At 39.7% G+C, this 22,181-nt stretch overlaps 1 protein-coding gene across 4 annotated transcripts in view; it reads left to right on the forward strand.

Moving 5' to 3' along the window:
- Nucleotides 1-22,181, forward strand: part of ATP13A5 (ATPase 13A5) — a 137,556-nt gene that overhangs the window by 5,787 nt on the left and 109,588 nt on the right. For 3 of the 4 annotated variants that reach the window (XM_066347555.1, XM_066347558.1, XM_066347556.1), the window contains exons 2-5: nt 12,675-12,848; nt 13,547-13,693; nt 14,648-14,718; nt 14,823-14,903. In XM_066347555.1, the coding sequence (XP_066203652.1) occupies nt 12,675-12,848; nt 13,547-13,693; nt 14,648-14,718; nt 14,823-14,903 (473 nt within the window). The remainder of the gene's footprint in view (nt 1-12,674; nt 12,849-13,546; nt 13,694-14,647; nt 14,719-14,822; nt 14,904-22,181) is intronic. The other variant, XM_066347557.1, reaches the window with a different exon arrangement.

The raw sequence follows: 22,181 nt of genomic DNA on the forward strand, positions 1-22,181 counted from the left end.
CCAATACAATGGAAGATTTAATGTTCAAGGAACTGAGTTGTGTCTGAGAATTGAGAACTGAGAGTAGCTTCTAGCTGACAACTAGCAAAAGAATGGGGGCCTCCTAAAGCTACCGAATCCTGCCCCAAACCATGTGATGTTGAAAGACGTCCTTGATCTCCAGAAGAAACCTAGCCCAGGTGACACCCTGATTTTAGTCTTGTGAACTGAGCAGAGGAAATAGCTAACCCAGACTCTCCTAACCCATGGAAACTGTGAGATAATTAATTTGTGTTGTTTTAAGCCAATATGTTTGTTATGCAGCAATAGGAAACTAATGCACCATCACAGTTGTTCAACTAGAGAAGGTGTAGCCTTGTAAGGTAGTGAGTAGCCTGTCTTAAGCAGACAATTGATGCTCATCTGCAAAGGATTGCATATAGCTATTTTTTTCAAGAGAATAATTTGGACCAAACAATCTCTGAGGTACCCCTGTTTAGTGATGCTCATATTCCATGAACAAACTTTAAAGGAACATGTCACATTGCCCCATGTCCTTAGTTTAGGGGAAATTCTTGTTCCAGAAATTGTCCCTGCTCATCAGCCCATGCATCTCATTTTCTTTTTATCTATGCTACGGTTCTCCCACCATCAGCCCCATCAAACAAGCATCCTTAGTTGTGGTCTTACTTCCAGGAAGACCACATATTAGCACATTTGTTTGCTATCATAGTACCAATTGATTTTACGAGAATACCTGTAGTTGAGAGCAACAATATGTTCATCTCTTTGGTGCTGGATTTTGATTCGCACTGCTAGAGAATGAAGGGCCTTTCTTATTTCAGAAAGAAAGCATAAGGGAAAGTTTAATAGGTTGAACTATTTCAATAATTATTTTGAACATCTTCAAGATTCAATTTCTTTTATCTATAAATAATAATTTATACATATTATTAATAATGCTTATTTTAATATAAATTATAATGCCTATTTTATATGGTTGTGAAAACTAAACAGCATCTAAATAAGTGTAAGTGCTTAAGAGTTTTTTTAATCAAGATGTAACTAACATATAACATTATATTGGTTTTAGGTGTACAACATAATGATTCAATATTTGTATATATTGTGAAATGATCATCATATAAGTCTAGTTAACCACCACCACTACACAGAGTTATAATACTTTTGTCCTTGTGATGTAAACTTTTAAGAGCTACTTTTTTTTAGCAACTTATAGCTGTATAATGCAGTATTATTAACTATAGTCACTGTGGTATTGTGATTTATAAAAAGAAAAAGAATATATGCATCTCTGTTCATTGCAGCATTATTTACAATAGCCAAGATTTGGAAGCAGCCCACGTGCTCATCAGTAGATAAGTGGGTAAAAAAGATGTGGTACATTTACATGATGGAATACTACTTTGCTGTAAAAAAGGGACAAAAATCTTACCCTTTGCAATAGTATGATGCACCTGGATGCTGTAGTATGATGCATTATGTTAAGTGAAAGAAGCCAGTCAGAGAAAAGCAAGTACCATATGATTTCACTCATTTGTGGAATATAAAGAACAAAATAAACTAACACACAAAATAGAAACAGGCTTCTAGATAGAGAAGACTCACAGCAGTCAGAGAGAAGAGGGTTGCAGGGCTGGGTGGAAAAGGTGAAAGGGTTAAGCAAAAAAGAAAATAAAACATTATTGACACAGACAACTTTATGGTGATTACCAGAGGGAAAGAGGGTGGGGGAAGTCGAAGAAGTATAGGGAAGATAAATGGAGATGGAAGGAGACTTGACTTGGGTGGTGAACACACAATACAATATACAGATGATGTATTGTAGAATTGTATACCTGAAAACTATATAATTTTATTAACTAATGGTACCCTAATAAATTCAATAAAAAGACAAAAAAGAAATATATATTTTATCTTAGTTTCCACTTCAGACACAGAGATCTTAAAAACCTTGGAATTTCCTAAGTGATGAGAGCAACAAAGGTCTCTTTTGTTATGCTAATGAGGCAACTTACAGACTTCACCTAAAGATGGAGGCTGGTTGTCAGAACTAACTGTGTGGTTAGAGGATCTCTGGACTCCAAAGAGGGGCTGAACATTGAATCAGTTTCCAATGGCCAGTGATTTATCAGTCATGCCGAGGTAATAAAGCCTCCACAAAGACCTGAGAGGTCTGGGTTCGGAGATGTTTCTGGTGGGGGAACAGGCAGAAGTGCTGGGAGTGTGGCACCTGGAGAGGACATGGAAGCTCAATGCCCTTGCTTGTACCTTGCCTTCTGCATTTCTTCCGTCTGGCTGTTTCTGAGTTATACCCTTTTGTAATAAACCAGTATTCTAGTGAGTAAAATGTTTCTCTGTGTTCAGTGAGCTGCTCTAGTAAGTTAATCAAACTCAAGGAGGAAGTTCTGGGAACCTCCAATTTGCAGCCAGTTGGTTAGAAGTGTAGGCTGTTACCTGGACTTGTTACAGGTGCTTAGAGTTGGGGGGTAGTGATCCCTCAACCTGGAGAATCTGATGCCATCTTCAGGTAGTTGGTGTCAGACTTGAGTTGAACTGTAGGACATCCAGCTGGTGTTGGAGAATTGTTTTGTGTTGTGTGGGAAGCCCCCACCCCCAAAGGCCACACATACATACACAAGCGCACATAGTGGGAACCAGGAACCTACGAGAATCACCATGCAAGAAAAGTTAATTCTTAATGGCAAATATAGACAAAGGTGAAAGTGATTCAAGACATTTTATTCCACGGTGAATGCAGGGTAAAATATAGAAAACTATAATTAACAATGCTTAGTAATCAGTGATAACTAACACAAATTACTACATGTAGCCAAACCCAGACAATAATAGAGGCTGAGAAACAATGACCACAATAACAGGGTCCATCAATAGAGACAATATTATCTTTGCATTAAAGAAAAGAACTTTGAAACAAGGCAGAGTTAGATAAGAGAGCAGTCTTAAGAATGCCCTCCTGTCTAAGACACAGAGGAACATGGTTTGGCATGTTCAGATAAAGATAGCAAAGGGTAGATTGTGAATAATGAATAGAAACTTGGTGCAGTGAGGGTTGTTTTTAAAAAGAAAGAAGATAAAATGTGATGAATTCTAGTCTCATGAAAGGACACAGAGATATCTCCTTGGCCCTGAGTCAAGGGACTGAAATGTGTAGCCTATGTAGAAAAAACTAAGTTGCTCTAAGGTTATTGGAACTTCTAACCCATGGCAAAGCCTAACAGGTCATAGCAAAAAACTGGCATCGCCACTCACAGCAGGTAATTGCCTTGGCTGAGTAAATAAATTTATAACTTTGTGCTGTTGTGAGAATCCTTGTTTGTGTAAGTGAAAGTGTTATGAACTGTCACCCAAAATACCCGTTCCAAGGATTTAAAGCATATTATTATGTCTGTGCATGGTGGGTACACTACAATTATTATTATTTTTTTGTATTTTTCTGAAGCTGGAAACGGGGAGAGACAGTCAGACAGACTCCCGCATGTGCCCGACCGGGATCCACCCGGCGTGCCCACCAGGGGGCGACGCTCTGCCCACCAGGGGGCGATGCTCTGCCCCTCCGGGGCGTCGCTCTGTTGCAACCAGAGCCACTCCAGCGCCTGGGGCAGAGGCCAAGGAGCCATCCCCAGCGCCTGGGCCATCTTTGCTCCAATGGAGCCTCGCTGCGGGAGGGGAAGAGAGAGACAGAGAGGAAGGAGAGGGGGAGGGGTGGAGAAGCAGATGGGCGCTTCTCCTGTGTGCCCTGGCTGGGAATCGAACCCGGGACTTCTGCACGCCAGGCCGACGCTCTACCACTGATCCAACCAGCCAGGGCAAATAATTTTGATAAACACACAAATAGTGAATATGAGAATAAAAGGATTTCTAAAAACTAAAAAGAATTCATTTACAAGACCAGTTGTGCCTAAATGCCTATGCTTCAGATGCAGTAAAAATTCAGGAACAGGCCAGGGGAAACCGGGGGGATGATTCCATATAACTTAGAGGATCCCCATAAGAGAATTTGGGGAAGAAACTATGTTTAGATGAAGCAGCACCCCATAATTTTTCTTTTCTGAGGAATTTAGCCAATTGGTCCTATCTTTGACAACAACTATAAAAGCTACCTATAAAGAAAAGAAAGAAAAAATAATAATTTAAAAAGTGTCATTTATGTGCTGAGATTTTATGCATTTCTCGCTGGATCCCTTTGAGCTAGTCTCTCAAATACCCATTTCATAATGGAGAAATTGTGACTCAGTGAAGTAACCTCTACAAGATCACACTGCAGAACACCAGAGGATGTCCTATTACACTGTCTCCCTCCTGTACAGGTGAAGAATGATTGAGCTGGTTCGTGTGCGTGCGTGTGAATGTTAATGTGGATATGTGTGTGTGTGCATGCACTGTCATATCTATAGTTATGACATCTAATTAATCTTTGAATCAATTTGGTGTTTATCTTAAAGTCCTTCTCTCAGTTTCACATATTACAAAGGGGAGCAGTTTTCTTTTTGGCCTGTATTGGACTTCAATTTTGATAATATGTGCTAAGTGTAAAAAGAAAAATTTTAGTTAAGCCAATGGATCAACCACTTCTGAAAGTACAACTTACAGTTTTGGCAAATAACATTTAGTTCTGAATATCACCTGTGGCCAAATCATTTCACAATGCTTTGAAAAGTTTTTGAACTGTATATTGAGCAAGCTAATATTAACACATATAACATGCTCAAAATGTTTCAGGGACGGAGCTAAATGTTTTGCACATATTCTTTCATTAGTTTCTCATAACAACTCTAGAAGATAGTTATAGTTGTCATTCTCATTTATGAAGGAAGAAATTGAGCCCTCAAAAGAAGTAAAATAGATTGCCCAAGGTCAGTTTTGTGGTTACATAGTAGAGGACTTGAACTTGGTTTTTTCATACCATATTCCCAGCTTTTAACTGCTACACCGGACTACCTCCTTGTCTTTCACAACCAGCCACATTTCTTACATGAGTGTTGGGAAGACAGCTGTGTTAAGCTTGCTCACTTGTACTTTGCATGATTAGTGTGTGAGCCATGTGTGTATAGCTTATGTAAGGCTACGGGTGCTTGACCTCAGGGTCGTTTTCTTGATTCCTTGCTCTCCATTGTGAGAAGCAGGGCTTCCCCGTGCCTGTTTGCTTGTCTGCTGTTGAGAGAATCTATTAAAAGAGAAGGGCCAATGCTTCTGGCTTTGCAGTTCCTCTACCATCTGCCTGAATTCAGTGTGAACCTGCCTGGCCTCAACCATTAAGCATTACAATGAGGAATCTAAACTGTAGGGATTTTTGTTTGTTTGTTTGTTCGTGAGAGGATGGGAGGCAGAGAGACAGACTTCCGCATGTGCCCTGACTGGGATCAACTCAGCAAGCCCACTAGGGGGTGATACTCTGCCCATCTCGGGCATTGCTCTGTTGCTCAGCAACCAAGCTCTTAGCACCTGATGGGGAGGCCATGGAGCCATCCTCAGTACCTGGGGTCAACTTGCTCTGATTGAGCCATGGCTGCAGGAGGGAGAAAAGAGAGATAGAGAGAAGTAAGAGGGGGAGGGTGGAGAAGCAGATGGGTGCTTCTCTTGTGTGCCCTAACTGGGAATCAAACCTGGGACAGCCACATGCTGGGCCAATACTCTACCACTGAACCAGCCGGCCAGGGCTACAGTGTAGGGAATTTAAATCATTTACTAAGATCACATTAACTAGTAAGTGATGGAGCAAACAACAGAAATGAGAACTCCTGGAAAGCAATGGGGTTGATGGGGGGTGGGAATAAAGAGCAGAGGCTCTAAATTGTCCTTAGGCAACAACATCTTCAAAAGGGATGTGTTTATTTCATTGTTACTCCTAATGTTGCTGCTCCTTTTATACTCTGAGCTTATGAAAAACCATTAGGGCGTGGTAACTGTCCTGTTATCTGGAATACAGAATTCTAGTGGGAAACAAAAACAGTGAGGGAGCGTCACCTCTTAGAGCAGTGGTCCCCAACCCCCAGGCCGTGGACTGGTACTGGTCCGTGGGCCATTTGGTACCCGTCCACAGAGAAAGAATAAATAACTTACATTATTTTTGTTTTATTTATATTTAAGTCTGAACGATGTTTTATTTTTGAAAAATGACCAGATTCCCTCTGTTACATCCATCTAAGACTCACTCTTGACGCTTGTCTCGTAAGTTTAACAATTATATTTAAGAATAACACAGTTTTTACACCGGTCACATAATTTTATTTTGTGCATTTATCCGTCCCACCCTAAAGGCCGGTCTGTGAAAATATTTTCTGACATTAAACCGGTCCGTGGCCCAAAAAAGGTTGGGGACCACTGTCTTAGAGAGGATACAATTCAAGTCTCCATGAAGATGGCGCAACCTCTGTGCTATCCAACTCAGCTGAGAGGTGATGGCAGATCTGTGTTCCTCACTGCATGGAATGCAGTCTGTTTCCATTACCAACTTGACTCAGTATCTTTCAGCTCAGAACTAAAAGAGCCACCTCTGTCCTGTCCCCCTTCGATTGACCTATTATCAAATCACCTGCTGACACTGATGAAACCTTCCACCTCTCATTTAATCTCCACCACTATTCCTCCAGGAGTGTGTTATTAAAATCCCCTAAGTATAGAGATGGAAGCTAAGACTTAGAGAAGTGAAATCCTGAGGTTACATAGGTTATAGGTGACAAAACTCACTTTACTATGAGAAACCATGTATAATGGGTTTGGGATTCTGATTCTCTCGCCCCTGTTCCCAGTATCTTTACATATACAAGACTTCTGGACTCTCCTTACCTTCCTCCTTTACTGTATAAATATTGCTCCTGGCTTCCTCCTCTACTCTGTGGATTTTACTAGGGGTGTATAAATGTTTCAGAGAAATGTCAGCGTCTCATATTGCATCAGAAGACCAACCATTTAGAACAAGCAATTTATACTTGACATTAACTTGTCAAACTGGAAACACACAAATATTAACCCACACAAACATTGGCCAGCAGATTGAGGATTTGGTTAAAAGAATGCCACACAAAGTAATGATTCTTTCAAGCAAAACCTCAAGTCCCATTCCTAGCACCATAACCTCTGGGGAAACTGAGAAATGGTCTAGGGAGGAATTTTACCAAGGACTATGAGATCATTTTACCAAGGAAGCAAATATATTGTTCTGTTCACTTTGTTCAATGAGCTACACATGTCTGAAAACTACTCTGACATTACAAATTCTTATTATTTATTTACTTACTTTTGCTTTATTGTTTAACAGATGGGAAAAAATCTGCTGACACTTTGATTGAGGTGTCCCGGCCATAAGTAGTGTCATTCTCAGAAACCTCTTTCCTTATCTCTGTGATTAAGGATGTGATTGTACCTCTGCTCCAATGGAAGTCAGTTCTTCCTGATCATCTACACAAGGAAGCAGCTACAGTTTCCCTAAGCACCAAACCTCCCATTTCCCACAAAAATCACTACTCTGGCTCCCCCACTCCCCCACACACCCCTGCCCCTCTCTCTCTCTCACTCTCTCTCTCTCTCTCTCTCTCTCTCTCACTCTTTTTTTCTCTTTTATTCATTTCTAAGGTACTGTCATTTTTTTTTCAATTTATTCCATTAAAGTAATTAAAATACTTTCTACCTGCTTGGAACAATGTATAATAAACAAATTCACTCCATTTTTAAGAACTTTTTACTGCCATATAAATACGGTGGGTATATTTGTATAAATAAATTTCTCTGATCTTAAACATAAAAATTTAATGATTTTCATCAACAGTTTTGCTCATTTTGAACTTGATGTAAGTAGAATTGTGCATTGCTTTATAGGACTTCATTTAGTTAATATGAGGACTGAAATTCATCCGTGTTGTGTACCTCAGAAATGCATTCTTTTTATGTTGTTTTGTAGTATTTCGTTGTATGAAAACACAAACTTTATTTGTCTTTCTCCTGTTGATGTACTCTTAGATGTTTCCAGTTTGGGCCTTTATTGTTCATTTTTATTTTTATTCAGTTCAAAATATTTCTTAATGTTTGTTGTAATTTCTTATTTGACTCACATGTGTTATTCTGAAATATGTTGTGTAATTTTCAAATATTTGGAAATTTTAAACTTATTCTGTTGTTAATTTCTAATTTAATTGTAATGTCACTATACTTTATGTTGCATAATGCTGTCAATTTAGGTATATATTTTACGTGTGCTTAAAAGAATTTGAATCATGCAATTTGGGGCTGTGATTTTCTGTATTTATTAACTTGGGCAATTTAGTTAATGAGGATGTTGAAACTTCTGCATTCTTACTGCTTTTTTTTTTTTTTTTTTTTTTTTTTGGCCTACTTGTTTTGTCAGTTAGTGAGAGGTGTGTTAAAATTTCCAGTGATGAGGCCCTGGCCAGTTGGCTCAGTGGCAGAGCATCTGCCCAGTGTGTGGAAGTCCCAGGTTCGATTCTCAGCCAGGGCACACAGGAAAAGCACCCATCTGCTTCTCCACCCCTCCCCCTCTCCCTTCTCTCTGTCTTTCTCTCTCCCCTCCTACAGCCAAGGCTCCATTGGAGCAAGGTTGGTCCAAGCACTGAGGATGGCTCCAGTTGCAATGGAGCAATGCCCCAGGTGGGCAGAGCATCGCCCCCTAGTGAGCTTGCTGGGTGGATCCTGGTTGGGCACATGTGGGAGTCTGTCTCTCTGCCACCCCGCTTCTCACTTCAGAAAAAAAAAAATCATCTCCATTGATGAGAATAAATTTAAGTTCTATCAATTACTTTAGAAATTTTAAAACTACTTTTATAGGTGCAGAAAAATTTAGGATTGTTGTCTTCCTGTTGATATTTTAGCTTATAAAATGCCCTTTTTCTCATAATATTTCTTTTATTAAAGTCTATATAGTCTAATGGTAATATAGCTAAAGCAATTTTCTTTTTTTAATCTTTGCAGGGTATAGTTTCCCCATTTTTCTCTATTTAATCTATCTTCTTTTTAAAATTAATTTCTGCTTCTTTATATTTAAAGTATGTTTCTTGTAAACAACATACAGTGGGTCTTCTTTTATTATTATTGTCTGGCAATCTTTGCTTTCAATCATATTATTATGGCCATTTACATTTAATGTAATTACTGATTCAACTGGGTTAAAGTCCATAATGTTTCTATTTGTTTTCTATCCTATCTGTTCTTTGTTCTTTTCTTAAGATTATTAAAATGTCCAATGTGTCTATATTGACTTTGTGCAATTTGTTTTCAATGGCTCCCCAACAATCTATATTTTGATGTTTCACATCTTATTGCTCCATTAGCTTTTGTTTCATTATTTCAATAACTCTACTATAATAGGTAATGTACTGGACATCTTTATATACCTTACTTTCTACTTTACAGATTATTTCATTAGGGTAGATTTTCAAGTGTAAAATAAATGATTCAAGGAATAGAAACATCTTTGTAATTCTTGATGTTTTACAATTTGTCATCTTGGTTTCCTAAAGAATTATTCCAGTTTATAAGCTTATTAGCCATATGGAGCTATAGTGATTTCATTGCAGCTTTACTATATTGTGGGTTCCTTTTTTAATAAAAAAAATGTTGTATAAAAAAACACAGAAAGAGTCAGAATTATAATTATCAATGTCATTGGTAGTAAGCTGGACTAAAATTCTCAAGTCTTCCACATCTATCTTGTACACCATTGGGCTTTGGCAATAAGCCCCTGTAAAATAATTTGTATTTATGACATAATATGTGAACTGGCATATATATTTTATGTGAGTCTAATAAAACTATAAATAAGTAAATTTACAAATAAAACCAAAACAGGTTTATTGAGTCAGAGAGAAGATTAGGGAGAAAGGAAACCAACTGAAAATATGCTTACAAGCAGAATGAACACATAAGTAACATTTACACCTTAACATGAATAATCTCTAAATATGGTGGATACATCACTAACATTGATGAATATTTCTCCTCAGCCAGGTGATAGTGTTGAGGAACAGTGAAAAGGAGCTCTTCATATTGTAATTACTGTGCAGAGTACTTAAGGAAACACTATCTCATTTAAGTGCCCTGTAAGGAACAGATTTCTTTTCTTTTCTTTTCTTTTCTTTTCTTTCTTTCTTTTTTTTTTTTTTTTTTTTTTTTTGTTAAGGAGTAAATTGGGATTCCGTGGAGGTGAAATGATTTACCTAGGGTCGCATAACTGATAATTAGCAGACCAGTTACTCAAGTTTACATCTTTTATCACTATGCCTATGACCTCTCCACTATGTTTAAGGATTACTTTCAACAACTGTTATTAAAATCTTGATTTACCACAGAGTTCTTTATTAGAAAAACAACAGCAATTTTCAAATGGTATGCGTTGGTACACTGGTGTGCTGCAAGAATTTTTAAAACATGCAGTACCTGACTATTTAGTCAGGGGCACTGGCCTCTTTTCCCTTAGGTCATCAAATAAAAAAAATGACAACAGCCAACACAATAGCCATTGATGTCAATAAATCTAAATTGTACCTTTTTTTTCTAATCAGCAAAAAATATAATATATTTTCGGTGTGCCAGATAATTTTAGTAATTAGTTTATGTGTGTGTCATGAGATGTGAAAGGTTGGAGATCTCTGGAAAAACATAAAAAAATAAATTGAAGATAAAAACTTTTCCAAAGAATAAAACCAAAAGATTTATTATAACATGATCTAAACTAGCATAAAATTTGAAAGGTCTCATCATTTGAAAGTGCGATAGAAACTCAGTAAAAACCCATTTTCTTGACATTATAGTTCTGTGACCTGGACATAGGAGTTCAAAGTCAGTTGGCTAGAGCAACGTCCCAAAATGCAGAAGTTGCTGGTTTGATCCCTGGTCAGGGCACATACAGAAACAGATCAATGTCTCTCTTACTCTCTCTCTCTCCCTTCCTCTTTCTAAAATCAATCAATCAATAAAAATAAAATAAAACCTGTCTTTACCACTTAAAAAAATAATAATAGCAGTACCTAAAATTATAGTATAGTAACGATGTCATTCATAATCAGCATCCCTCTGGGTCCTCCAAATACACTAAAAATAAAATTTTTTTCATTGGAAAAATTTGACAGATAACTTTGTGTAAACTTAAGGTGGAACATGTTTCTTTGATATATATAGTAATATGACTGCTGATGTAAAAATATCATATTACATATTTATAGGACACTATTATTGTCTATGTTCATTAAACCTCTATGGCTATTTTAGTACTCGTTAACTTTAGAAACCAACACTCTTATTCCCCACCCCCAAGCCCCTGGCTACCACCACTTTATTGTCTGAAAAGTCTAATTCTTGAAACTTAAAGAAAAACAATGCTGTGAATTTTCATTGTAGAAGATGGAAACTATAATTTGGCTTTAAATAAACAAATAAATTATTTTTGGTTATTTGTTTTTCCCTAAAACCCTATCTCAAGTCTTTATTCAATTTATGAAAAATATCAACTAACCTAATATATACTAAAAGTAAAACTATTTCAGCATGTTACTGTCTTTTGAAAGTCTTTGAAAAGCTGTCTTTTGTGTCCACAGACTAACTCTTAGTTTATAAATATCATCTTCCTGGTTCAGAAAGCGGTAGTTATCAATACTTTCAATTCTTCTCAATCATGATAATTAGACAAAGTTGAATTTGCATAAAGCTAGATATTAAGTGTGGATTATATTCTATCATGATTTTATCATCTTGCTCCAGTAAATTCAAATTAACAATTAAAAAACTTAATGAAAGTAGAACTGGTCCAAAGCATAAAGTAATTTATAAAATTATGAGGTGAGTTTTTTTCAATTTATTTATTTATTATTGATTTTAGAGAGAGAAGAAGGGAGGGAGGGAGAGAGAGACAGAAACATCCATCTGTTCCTATATGTGCCCTGACCGGGGATCAAACCCTCAACTTTGTATATTGGGACTACCCTAGCCAACTGAACTATCCAGCCAGGGCATGAGGTAACTTTTAAGAATATTTAGGGCCCTGGCCAGTTGGCTCAGTGGTAGAGCATTGGCCTGGCGTGCAGAGGTCCCAGGTTCGATTCCCCACCAGGGCACACAGGAGAAGCGCCCATCTGCTTCTCCACCCCTCCCCCTCTCCTTCCTCTCTGTCTCTCTCTTCCCCTCCCGCAGCCCAGCCGAGGCTCCATTGGAGCAAAGATGGCCCGGGCGCTGGGGATGGCTCCTTGGCCACTGCCCCAGGCGCTAGAGTGGCTCTGGTCGCAACAGAGCGACGCCCCCGAGGGGCAGAGCATCGCCCCCTGGTGGGCAGAGCGTCGCCCCTGGTGGGCGTGCTGGGTGGATCCCGGTTGGGCGCATGCAGGAGTCTGTCTGACTGTCTCTCCCCGTTTCCAGCTTCGGAAAAATGCAAGGAAAAAAAAAAAAAAGAATATTTATAATTAAAGAGTTCTGACCATTCCTAGTTTCTCCTGTCTGATGTCTTAGTTCTACATGCCAGGGTAGTAAAATGAGTCCTTTTTTAAAATGCTATCAGCTGACAGCTGTAAGCAATCAATCTGATTCAACCAGCCAAAGTCAGATTTCTCTCCCAATCAACACCCCTGCATCTGAAATCTGTGTTTCTTGGAATAAAATGATATGTGTATGTGAAAAAAGAAAAATAGAGTGATCTTTTGTTTTCTGTTCAGGAGGTGTTTGGTTACCAGACCCAGAATCTACGCAGGGCCTTCTGCCTCGTGGTGTCTGTGCTGACCTGTGGGGTCCTTCTGCTGGTGTTCTACTGGAGGCCCCAGTGGAGCGTGTGGGCCAGCTGCGTCCCATGCCCGTTGGAAGAGGCAGATACCATTTTGCTAAGGACAACGGTGTGTGCCCTTTCACGATGCACTTGTGGAACAACCAAGGACTGACAGGCTAGCATTCCAGAAGGGAGTGATTCCCTTATTTTAAATAATCTTCCTGTCCCCAAATAGGAGATGGCAAAAGTATCTTGCAATTTATTTTCTATCTCTTATTTTAACCTCGGAATGAAAGACATTTCTTGCATTATCAGTCTGGGGAAATTTCTACCATGTCTGGCTAATTGGTAAAGCTCTTAGCCACTACATGAACAGCGGCTGTCAGTGTGATAACCCTTAGAAACATAACAGGGGAATGATAATCCAATTTTTCCAAAATATGTATTTTGAGTGAAATTAGACACTTTAAACATCTAGATGCAATTTTAAAATAGCTAGAAACTATTTTCTGAATATAGGGTTTTCCTGAAAAGTGTATTTTTCTTTTTATTCTCCATCACAGTTCTCAAATTTTATGCAGATTGGAATCGCCTATGGGAGTCTTTAAAACACAGCCTGCTGGCCTTAACCCCAGAATTTCTGATGTTGTAGGTTTGGGTGGGGCTGAGAATTTGCATTTCTAGCAAGTTCCGAGATAATGCAGATGCTCTTGTCTGCAGTGCAAACTTTGGGAACCACTGGTCTAGCACATGGCAGATGTTTGGTTGATTGAGTGCCTATTGAATGACACTTGAGAATTTCATGGGCCAGACTGTCTTTTCCAGGATGAATTTCAAAGATATATCAGGAAGAAGGTGATGTGCCTCCACTTATCTGCACTAAAATTTCCTATAAGCAAGAACCCGGAACAACCTCTTGTAGCTGACAGCCACTCTGTCATAAACCAAGCTGTATTGAAACCAGAATTAAAAGTAAGTGATTTTAAGAGTGCATTGTTGGCCCTGGCCAGTTGACTCAATGGTAGAATGTCGGCCCTGTGTGTGGATGTCCTGGGTTTGATTCCTTGACAAGGCACACAGGAGAGGAAACCACTTGCTTCTCTATCCCTCCCCCTCCTCCTCCTTCTCTCTCTCTCTTCCCCCTTGATTGGTTCAAGCACATTGGCCCCAGGCGCTGAGGATGGCCCCATGGAGCCTCTGCCTAAGTGCTAAAAATAGCTCAGTTGCGCCTGACCAGGCAGTGGCGCAGTGGATAGAGCATCGGACTGGATGTGAAGGACTCAGGTTCAAGACCCCGAGGTCACCAGCTTGAGCCTGGGCTCATCTGGTTTGAGCACAGCTCACCAGCTTGGACCCAAGGTCGCTGGCTTGAGCAAGGAGTCACTTGGTCTGCTAAAGGCCCATGGTCAAGGCACATATGAGAAAGCAATCAACAAACAACTAAGGTGTCACAAGGAAAAACATGATTGATGCTTCTCATCTCTCTCTGTTCCTGTCTGTCCCTATCTATCCCTCTCTCTGACTCTCACTCTGTCCCTGTAAGTAAGTAAGTAAATAAGTAAATAAATAAATATAGCTCAGTTGCAAGCATGGCCTCAGATGGGCAGAGCATTGGCCCCAGACAGGTGTTGCCATGTGGATCCCGGTTGGGGAGCATGTGGGAGTCTGTCTCTCTATCTCCCCTCCTCTCATTTGGAAAAGAAGAAGAAGAAAAAGGAATGCATTGTTATGATCTGCTTTCTGTTAAAAAAGAGATGTAAGCATTTATTAGATGGGAATTTGAATATCACACTGCTGGATTGGAAATTGCAGCTATGTATTAAGGAAAGCTAGAGCTGTGTGGGGACCTGCATTAAACCACCCTCCCCTTCCCTGATGAGCATTACTTCGTAAATGACATATATACTATCACATTTGTCATTGCAGCTACGATGTATTCAAGTGCAGAAAATCAGATATGTTTGGGACAACGTGGAGAAGAGTTTTCAGAAAGTTGGGTAAGTCCGACTTTTTCTCAATTCCACACCAGGATGTAAGGGAAGAAGACTGATTTGTTGCATGCCACGAGCTGAAATGCTGTTCCTGTCTAACCACATTCTAGATTGCTGGCAGACAGCTACTCCTGCTATGACATCCATCATATGTTCGGACTGGGTCTGACCAATGAAGAGCAGGAGGTCAGGTAGGGTTTGCAGTACTCCCTGAGTGAACTCTGCCAGCAGAAATTAAAATCAAATGGCTTGTAATCAGTGAATGGTTGTCATAATACTTCATCAACTTCATAATAATCTCAGTTCATTTACTGGCATCAGAAAAGATATTCTAAATCGTTCGCATCATAAGTAAACTTATTAAAGAAAGAAGATGAAAAGAACAACGCAATCAAATCTTTCAGGATTGTGCGACAGTTTTCTCTGTTGTCTTCTTAATTTTTTTTCTAAAAAAAGATCTTGAGTCATTTCATTAACATCAGCTTCTTAATCCTCGAAATCCTCAGAGAGAAAAAGACAATATTATGATTGCACTTTACTTTAAATAACAAGCCTTGGAGATAAGAATTTGGTTTAGTTAGTTGTATCATTCACCACTGTATTTGCAGCACCTGGGACAATGCCTGATTCATAATAGGAGCTCAATAGATATTTGTGGAATGAATGAATAAATGAATGCATTCGTGGATCTAATAATTAAATGCCTATAATATGCCAGGCACTTTGCAAAACACTGGGGATTTTAGGATAAATATGATCTAGTCATTATCCCAGAGATACTTACTGACTAGTGGGAAAGAGAAAAAGAATAGAACTGTTGTAAAAATGATATCTCTAAGGTCACATAGGTTAAGAAATAATAGTAGTGAGATAGGAAATGCTTATGCTACTCATTAACTCATAGTGATCTAGAGTCTTCACTTCCCTCAACTATAATTTGAAGAGGTGAATCTTTGTGAATCTGAAAGGAGACCATTGCAAGCCTTCCTCAGAATTTTAATAATCAGCTTTGTTTCTTGCCCAATTTTAGGAACATTACCTGCTTGACCTTCTTTATGGCCAGGCAGAAACACTAATTCTCAAAATAAGAAGCAAGCCGATACTTAAATTACAGGTTCTTGGACTCTACCCCTACTTTTCTGATTTAGCTAGAGGTAATGGGGAGAGCAGACACTCTGCATGTTTATCGGGCATCCCAATAATTCTTATGCACACCAAGTCTGAGAATTCCTGATCTGTTGTTTTTAAAGTGTTCACTTTGCCTCAACACTATAAAAAAAATGAAGTAAGCATCTAGACTATGACAATGTTGCAAAATGCCTTAGAAATGGTGTCGTTAGATAAGATTTCAGATGCAATGCTTACTATATTAAAATACAAAAAGTTTTCAAAGCCATCAAAAACATATTGGTTTAATATAGTGTTGGGATTCAACTGGTTCTCACTGGTTTGGCAGAACCAATACCTAATTTTTTTGTTGAATTCGGTGAACCAGTTGTTAAAATGGCACTTATAATCAGGGTTCTCTCTAAGGTGGGCACCTGGGCAGCTGCCCAATGTGGAAATCACAAATTTACTTTCCTACTCTTTTTTAACATTGATCTGCGCAACAGTGTATTGTATACTTCTTTTATTATTTTTATTTAAGCATTAAATGCATGAAATAATAAACTACCTTTCAGTATATCACTTTTTTATACTTAAAATAATCATTAGGGCAGAGAACTGGTTGTTAAATTATTTGAATCCCACCACTGGTTTAATAGCATTAAGCACAAGACTTTAACAGATTGATCTAAGGCATTTAGGAAATCCAGTTGGTAAATGTAGATAACTGTCTAGAAAATCATTTCTGCAGGAAAAATTTCCCATTAGGGCAGTGACCTCATGTTTGTCTCTATTTTTCAAGTGCCAAGCTTTAATAAACATAATACGTGATTAAATTTAAATTTTGTCCACACAATAAAGAACTTGGCAATCTAATAAGCAAGATAGAGAGTATAGTTTTCCAAACATGAAGAATAGAATAAATAATCTTATAAACATATAGGCATATTTTATTTAATGGGCTTATCTATTTGGATGGTAAAGAGAGTAAATAGAATGTGGAGCTTCACCCCCAAACTTCCTCCAGATTTTTTAGTATAAGACACCTTTAAAAAATAATAAATCTGACTGATTGGGTGATATTAATTTCTCTGAGCTCACTTGCATGAAAAGTAAGGGCATAATATGAGAAATAAAGGGAAATCCACTAAGATCTTTGATGATGAAAAACCATAAAGTCTAAATACAACCTTTTCTTTAGGCTTCCTAGTAGCCAGGGGAAAAAAAGGGGAAATACATAGATTTACACAGTTTTTAGTTTTCACTTTCAAGTAGCAAAAAGCAAATCAGGTTATCAAGAGAGACAGTTTACCCAAGAAAGAAATTGCAAGAGGGCATTAGAAAGAAAGCAAGACTCTTCTAGGAGGTTTCCTGCTCCTAGCTTCACTCATTCATAAACTTTAGACCAATTACTCTGTTAGTAACCCAGCTGTCTGGAAGAAAACCAGCTTTGATGGGTAGAGTTCGCCAATTTCTATAATGTTTCTCCAACGATGTCTGATTTCAAGCCACCCGTGTAACATCACTAAACATGGAACTGAAAAGAGAATCTCATCAGAGGCTCAGTGATGCTGCAGGGCCAACCTTACTTCTCAACATTTGTCACACCACTGAGCAAAAAAGCATGCCTGTTAGTTCCAGAGGAAAGAAAGGCCGCTGATGCTCAGCACCAAGCTGGTGGAAGCCTTTCAGGAGAAGAGAGAATATTGAAACACAGAGAAAGAAGAATCAGAAAGGAGGCAGGAAAGAGAATGAGATTAGGGCTGCTTTGAGACCTTACTTTCTTACTCCTCGGGTCCTGTGGGGAACAAAAGCCAGGAAAGGAGCCATGCTCACATACCAAGACCTTTACCAGTTTTGACAGCTCCATCCATAGAAAACACCCAACTGCAGACGCTCGTCCATCAGGCCAGTGCTTGGAATGGAGGAAGAAAGGGTCGGTCGATTGGAGGAGAGGAGAGGGGCAATGTTTAGTATTCAGTTAGAAGTTAATAAATTATTTAAAATATGTCTTTTCATAAAGCATCTAATACAAATTAAATGAACCACTAAGATCAATATTTTCTTTTTAATACATTGTATTTGTCATATCCCTGGTTCTATGGGTCTGGGCCCATTCAAAGTATAAAATCACTTAACTTCAATGTCTTGTTTAGAGCAAAGACTTTTGCCGACACCTGTAAGTCTAAGTCCTAGGTCTTCCCTGGGGACACCCTGCATGAGTTTTCTCCATCTTCACCTCCACCCCTATTCTCCTGGTCTTGTGCTCTCCAGATCTTCATGCCTGGAAATTTTTTAAAAATCTTCTTCCTAAGAATTCCAGAGATCACAGAAGTGTGTCATGCCAGAATTCCCTGGCAATAGCATTAACTGTTTGGAACACTACAACTTTTCCCTCCACTATGTTGGCTGTTTATCAAAATGGATGCAGAGCAATCAGGAGTAATTTGAAAAAGTTCAGCAATGACTCTGACACAGTCCTTCTGCCTTGAGGACCACTCTAGTCTTCACCATCTGGAGCCTAAAGTATCTAGCACACAATATATTCTCAATAATTATTTGGTTAATAAATTGATGAATGAATGAATGATCAAATTAAAAAAGACATAGACCATCTCCAAAAGAAAGTATTCCTACTCTTTTACATTTGGTTTTTCAGAAAGAAATACATTCCAGTAGATTTACTAATATCTCTTCTTTGCAGGAAACTTCAGTAACCCTTTAAATCTAGCTCACAGCTAGTGCAGAAGTTCTTTCCACAACTTCCTCGTTAAAATATGTATCCTGATTTATTGATGTCACCCCATTAAAAAAATAAAATTATTAAAATACATAAAAAAAAAAAGTCCTTCAATCTGTTTTGGAGAGGGACCTTCTGCCTCCAAAGCAACTGTTCCCATAATGAACAGTTCTGAATATTAGGCAAGTCTACTTAGTGTTATTCAGCCTGTTCAGTACTGTAGGGCCACCTGGATTAATTCTCTGGCCTCTTTTCCCTGCTAGCTCATCAGCGTGTTAAAGTCAGGACATTTAATCTGCTTTGTTCTTTGGAACCTCCATGGGGAAAACAGCCTTAAGCCTCACGTTCCTTCTGGCTGCTCAGCCATTGGTCAGTGTTCCTGAAAGTTCTGCTTGGCTTGTGCTGAGGCTGAGAAGAGAATACAATCCCTAAAGACACAATATTTTTGGCAACAGATACTGAAGAAGATGAAGCAACAAGGGGTATGCCCAGCTGTGGTTCAAACATGGCCCAGATAAACCCTAAAAAGGATAATCTACAGGCGAGTGTTAATCCTCTGGCTCTCAGTCCTCTGGGGCTGAGCTTCCCTCCCTTACTAGCAACATCAGAAACCATCTCACCACCCAAGGAAAGCGAAGTGTATCAGGCCCTCGGCTTGTTCATTTCTAAACCAACTTTCCACAGCCTGTGTGCTGTCGTAGTTCTGTACACTGGGTTTTCAGCCCTGTTAGGGGAGAATGCGTTTTAGACATGCGTCACAAAGGTCCTCACTGATTAAGTCCAATTTTTAGGGAGCATTCTCTCTGTCAAACACTGTACCCTTATATGCTAGAAAAACAGAGTTGAGAAAGCTCCATCCCTGCCATAAGAGAGTGTCTAGGAAATGTGAGGGGAAAGACATGTAACTAGATGGAGCAATTCACGAAGGTACATGCTGTTATGAAGAAAGTGATGTTCGCAATAGAGGGAAAAATACAGTTCACTGTGCCTAAAGGGCTAGGGAAGACTTCAAAGGTAGATGGTATTTATAGAGAACTGGTCATGTCCTAAGCACTTGTGCCAAATGCTGGACATATTTATCTCACATGTTATTATTGATAGTAATTTTATTAGACATGTATTATCAAACCCATTTCATCTATAAGTAACCAAGGCTCACCATTCATCAATTCATTCATTCAACAAATAATTCTTGAATGCAGTACGTGTATTCAGCCCTGTTTTTTGTCTTCAGGATCTGTCAGTGTCCTTTAGAAGCTTATATTATAGTGGAGGATGCAGTCTAGTTTTTGCATGTTTATGAACATGCAAAAAAGTAGAATGTAATTTTAGATGATCAAATGCATTTAGAGATAAGTGAGAGAGGTTAAGGAGATATAGAGAATCTGACCTGGGGTTTGGGGTAGCTATTTTAAATAGAATTATTAAGGAAGGTGCCAATAAGGAGGTGTTATCTGAACAGAAACCTGAATGAATCAGGGAGTGAGTCATGCAACGATGTGGGGAAACTGGTTCCATGTGGAGAAAGCAGCCAGTACTAAGGCTTAGCTGCATCCAGACCCAAGCCTGTTAGATCTCAAATCTTTCAAACACGAGGCTTTATCGTCAGATTTGGCTCTCAAGGGCTGCATGGCCAGTAGCCGCAGCCCTCGCCACCAGGCAGGTGCAGGTTCCCGTTAGATTCGGACAGACGGTAAAGATACTATGGAGTCAAAAAGTGCTGAGCCAGGCCCTGGCCGGTTGGCTCAGTGGTAGAGCGTCGGCCTGGCGTGCAGAAGTCCCGGGTTCGATTTCCGGCCAGGGCACACAGGAGAAGCGCCCATTTGCTTCTCCACCCCTCCCCCTCTCTGTCTCTCTCTTCCCCTCCCGCAGCGGAGGCTCCATTGGAGCAAAGATGGCCCGGGCGCTGGGGATGGCTCCTTGGCCTCTGCCCCAGGCGCTAGAGTGGCTCTGGTCGTGCGGCAGAGCGACTCCCCGGAGGGGCAGAGCATCGCCCCCTGGTGGGCAGAGCGTCCCCCCTGGTTGGCGTGCTGGGTGGATCCCGGTCCGGCACATGCGGGAGTCTGACTCTCTCTCCCCGTTTCCAGCTTCAGAAAAATACAAAATAAATAAATAAATAAATAAAAACAAAAAAAAACCTGCTGGGCCATTTTTTAATTCTAGCCTCTCACCCGGCAGGTGAGTAAAAACACACAGGGCTCCAAAACCTACTCGTTCAGAGCTCACAAAACTACTGACACATCTGGGTTTTTCTAGGATCAAAGGTCCCCACCAGCTCAGTCACCTCTGGTTCCCCATCTGCACACCCTCTCCCTTCTCCTCTCTGCACAAACTGGCTTCTACCTCAGCAGCCTGCCATCTTGGCTTCTTTCTCTTCCTCTCCTTCTTCCTCACATACTTTTCTTGCTGCAAAAACCCCTCCTCCTGCAACATTAGCATAACAATGGCCCTTCTCAAGCAAGAAGATAATTAGCAGTTTCACCTGGCAGCTCCATTCACATGGGCAGTGGCCAGTTTTAACAATAAAAGTGAGCAAATTCAAATAACACAAATTTTACAAAATTATTTGCCAAAAAAAGGCTGAGAGGGCATTTACAATGTGAACAATGTGAGAAGGGCATCTAAGCAGAGAGAGAGAGTGACAGAAGACCCGGTTCGGAATCCTGAAAAGTTCTGATCCTTGGCAAACAGGTCACTTCCATGGATCCTGGAAAATCCTGAGCACCAAGGTGACTTGCGTTATGGGTTCTTTCCAGTGTGAGGTTTAGGGACTTGTGAAGTCGAACAGAAATACCTGCAGTTTGACCTCTCTGCTTTCCAATATCCCTGAACCTCAGTGGTTCTGTGGCACAGAGTCAGAAGACTCTGGATTGAGTTCTCTCTGACCATTGTAAATAATAATTGTACTTGGAGCAACAAGGCTCAAAAGTTAGACAAACTTGGGCTTACTCCCTCTTTTATCTTAGACCAGAGATCCATCTTGCAGATCTGGACCTCTGGTAGTTACTGAGGCAGAGTGAGAAGTCAAGTCACAGGGCCCACGCTGTGAAGTGTGGCTCCGCTTCTGTCTTGCTCCGAGGTTCCGGAAAAATTACTTAGCTCTTTTGACCTTCAGCTGTCTTTAACTAAAGACAGTAATATGAAATCTCACGGAATCATGTTTTGATTAAAGGAGAGAATGTATAAAGGGCTCACTGCAGTTTCTGACACTGCCATCTCTGCTTGAAAGTCATATTGCCGGCCTGACCTGTGGTGGCACAGTGGATAAAGCGTCGACCTGGAAATGCTGAGGTCACCGGTTCGAAACCCTGGACTTGCCTGGTCAAGGCACATATGGGAGTTGATGCTTCCAGCTCCTCCCCCTTCTCTCTCTGTCTCTCTCTCCTCTCTCTCCCTCTCTGTCTCTCTCTCCTCTCTAAAAATGAATAAATAAAAAAAGAAAGAAAGAAAGAAAGTCATATTGCCATGGTTAATAGATTTATGCACCTTTGACAAAACATGCACACTGAATGGTTTTTCCTTGGGCAAAATGGGGATATTAGCCCTTTCCTTTGGACTTTAGTGAGGATCAAATGAGAGAATCTTTTGTAAGAGCTTTGTAAATTATAAAGTGCTATAACAG

The sequence above is a fragment of the Saccopteryx leptura genome, chromosome 8 (assembly GCF_036850995.1).
Source record: "Saccopteryx leptura isolate mSacLep1 chromosome 8, mSacLep1_pri_phased_curated, whole genome shotgun sequence".
Classification (NCBI taxonomy): domain Eukaryota; kingdom Metazoa; phylum Chordata; class Mammalia; order Chiroptera; family Emballonuridae; genus Saccopteryx; species Saccopteryx leptura.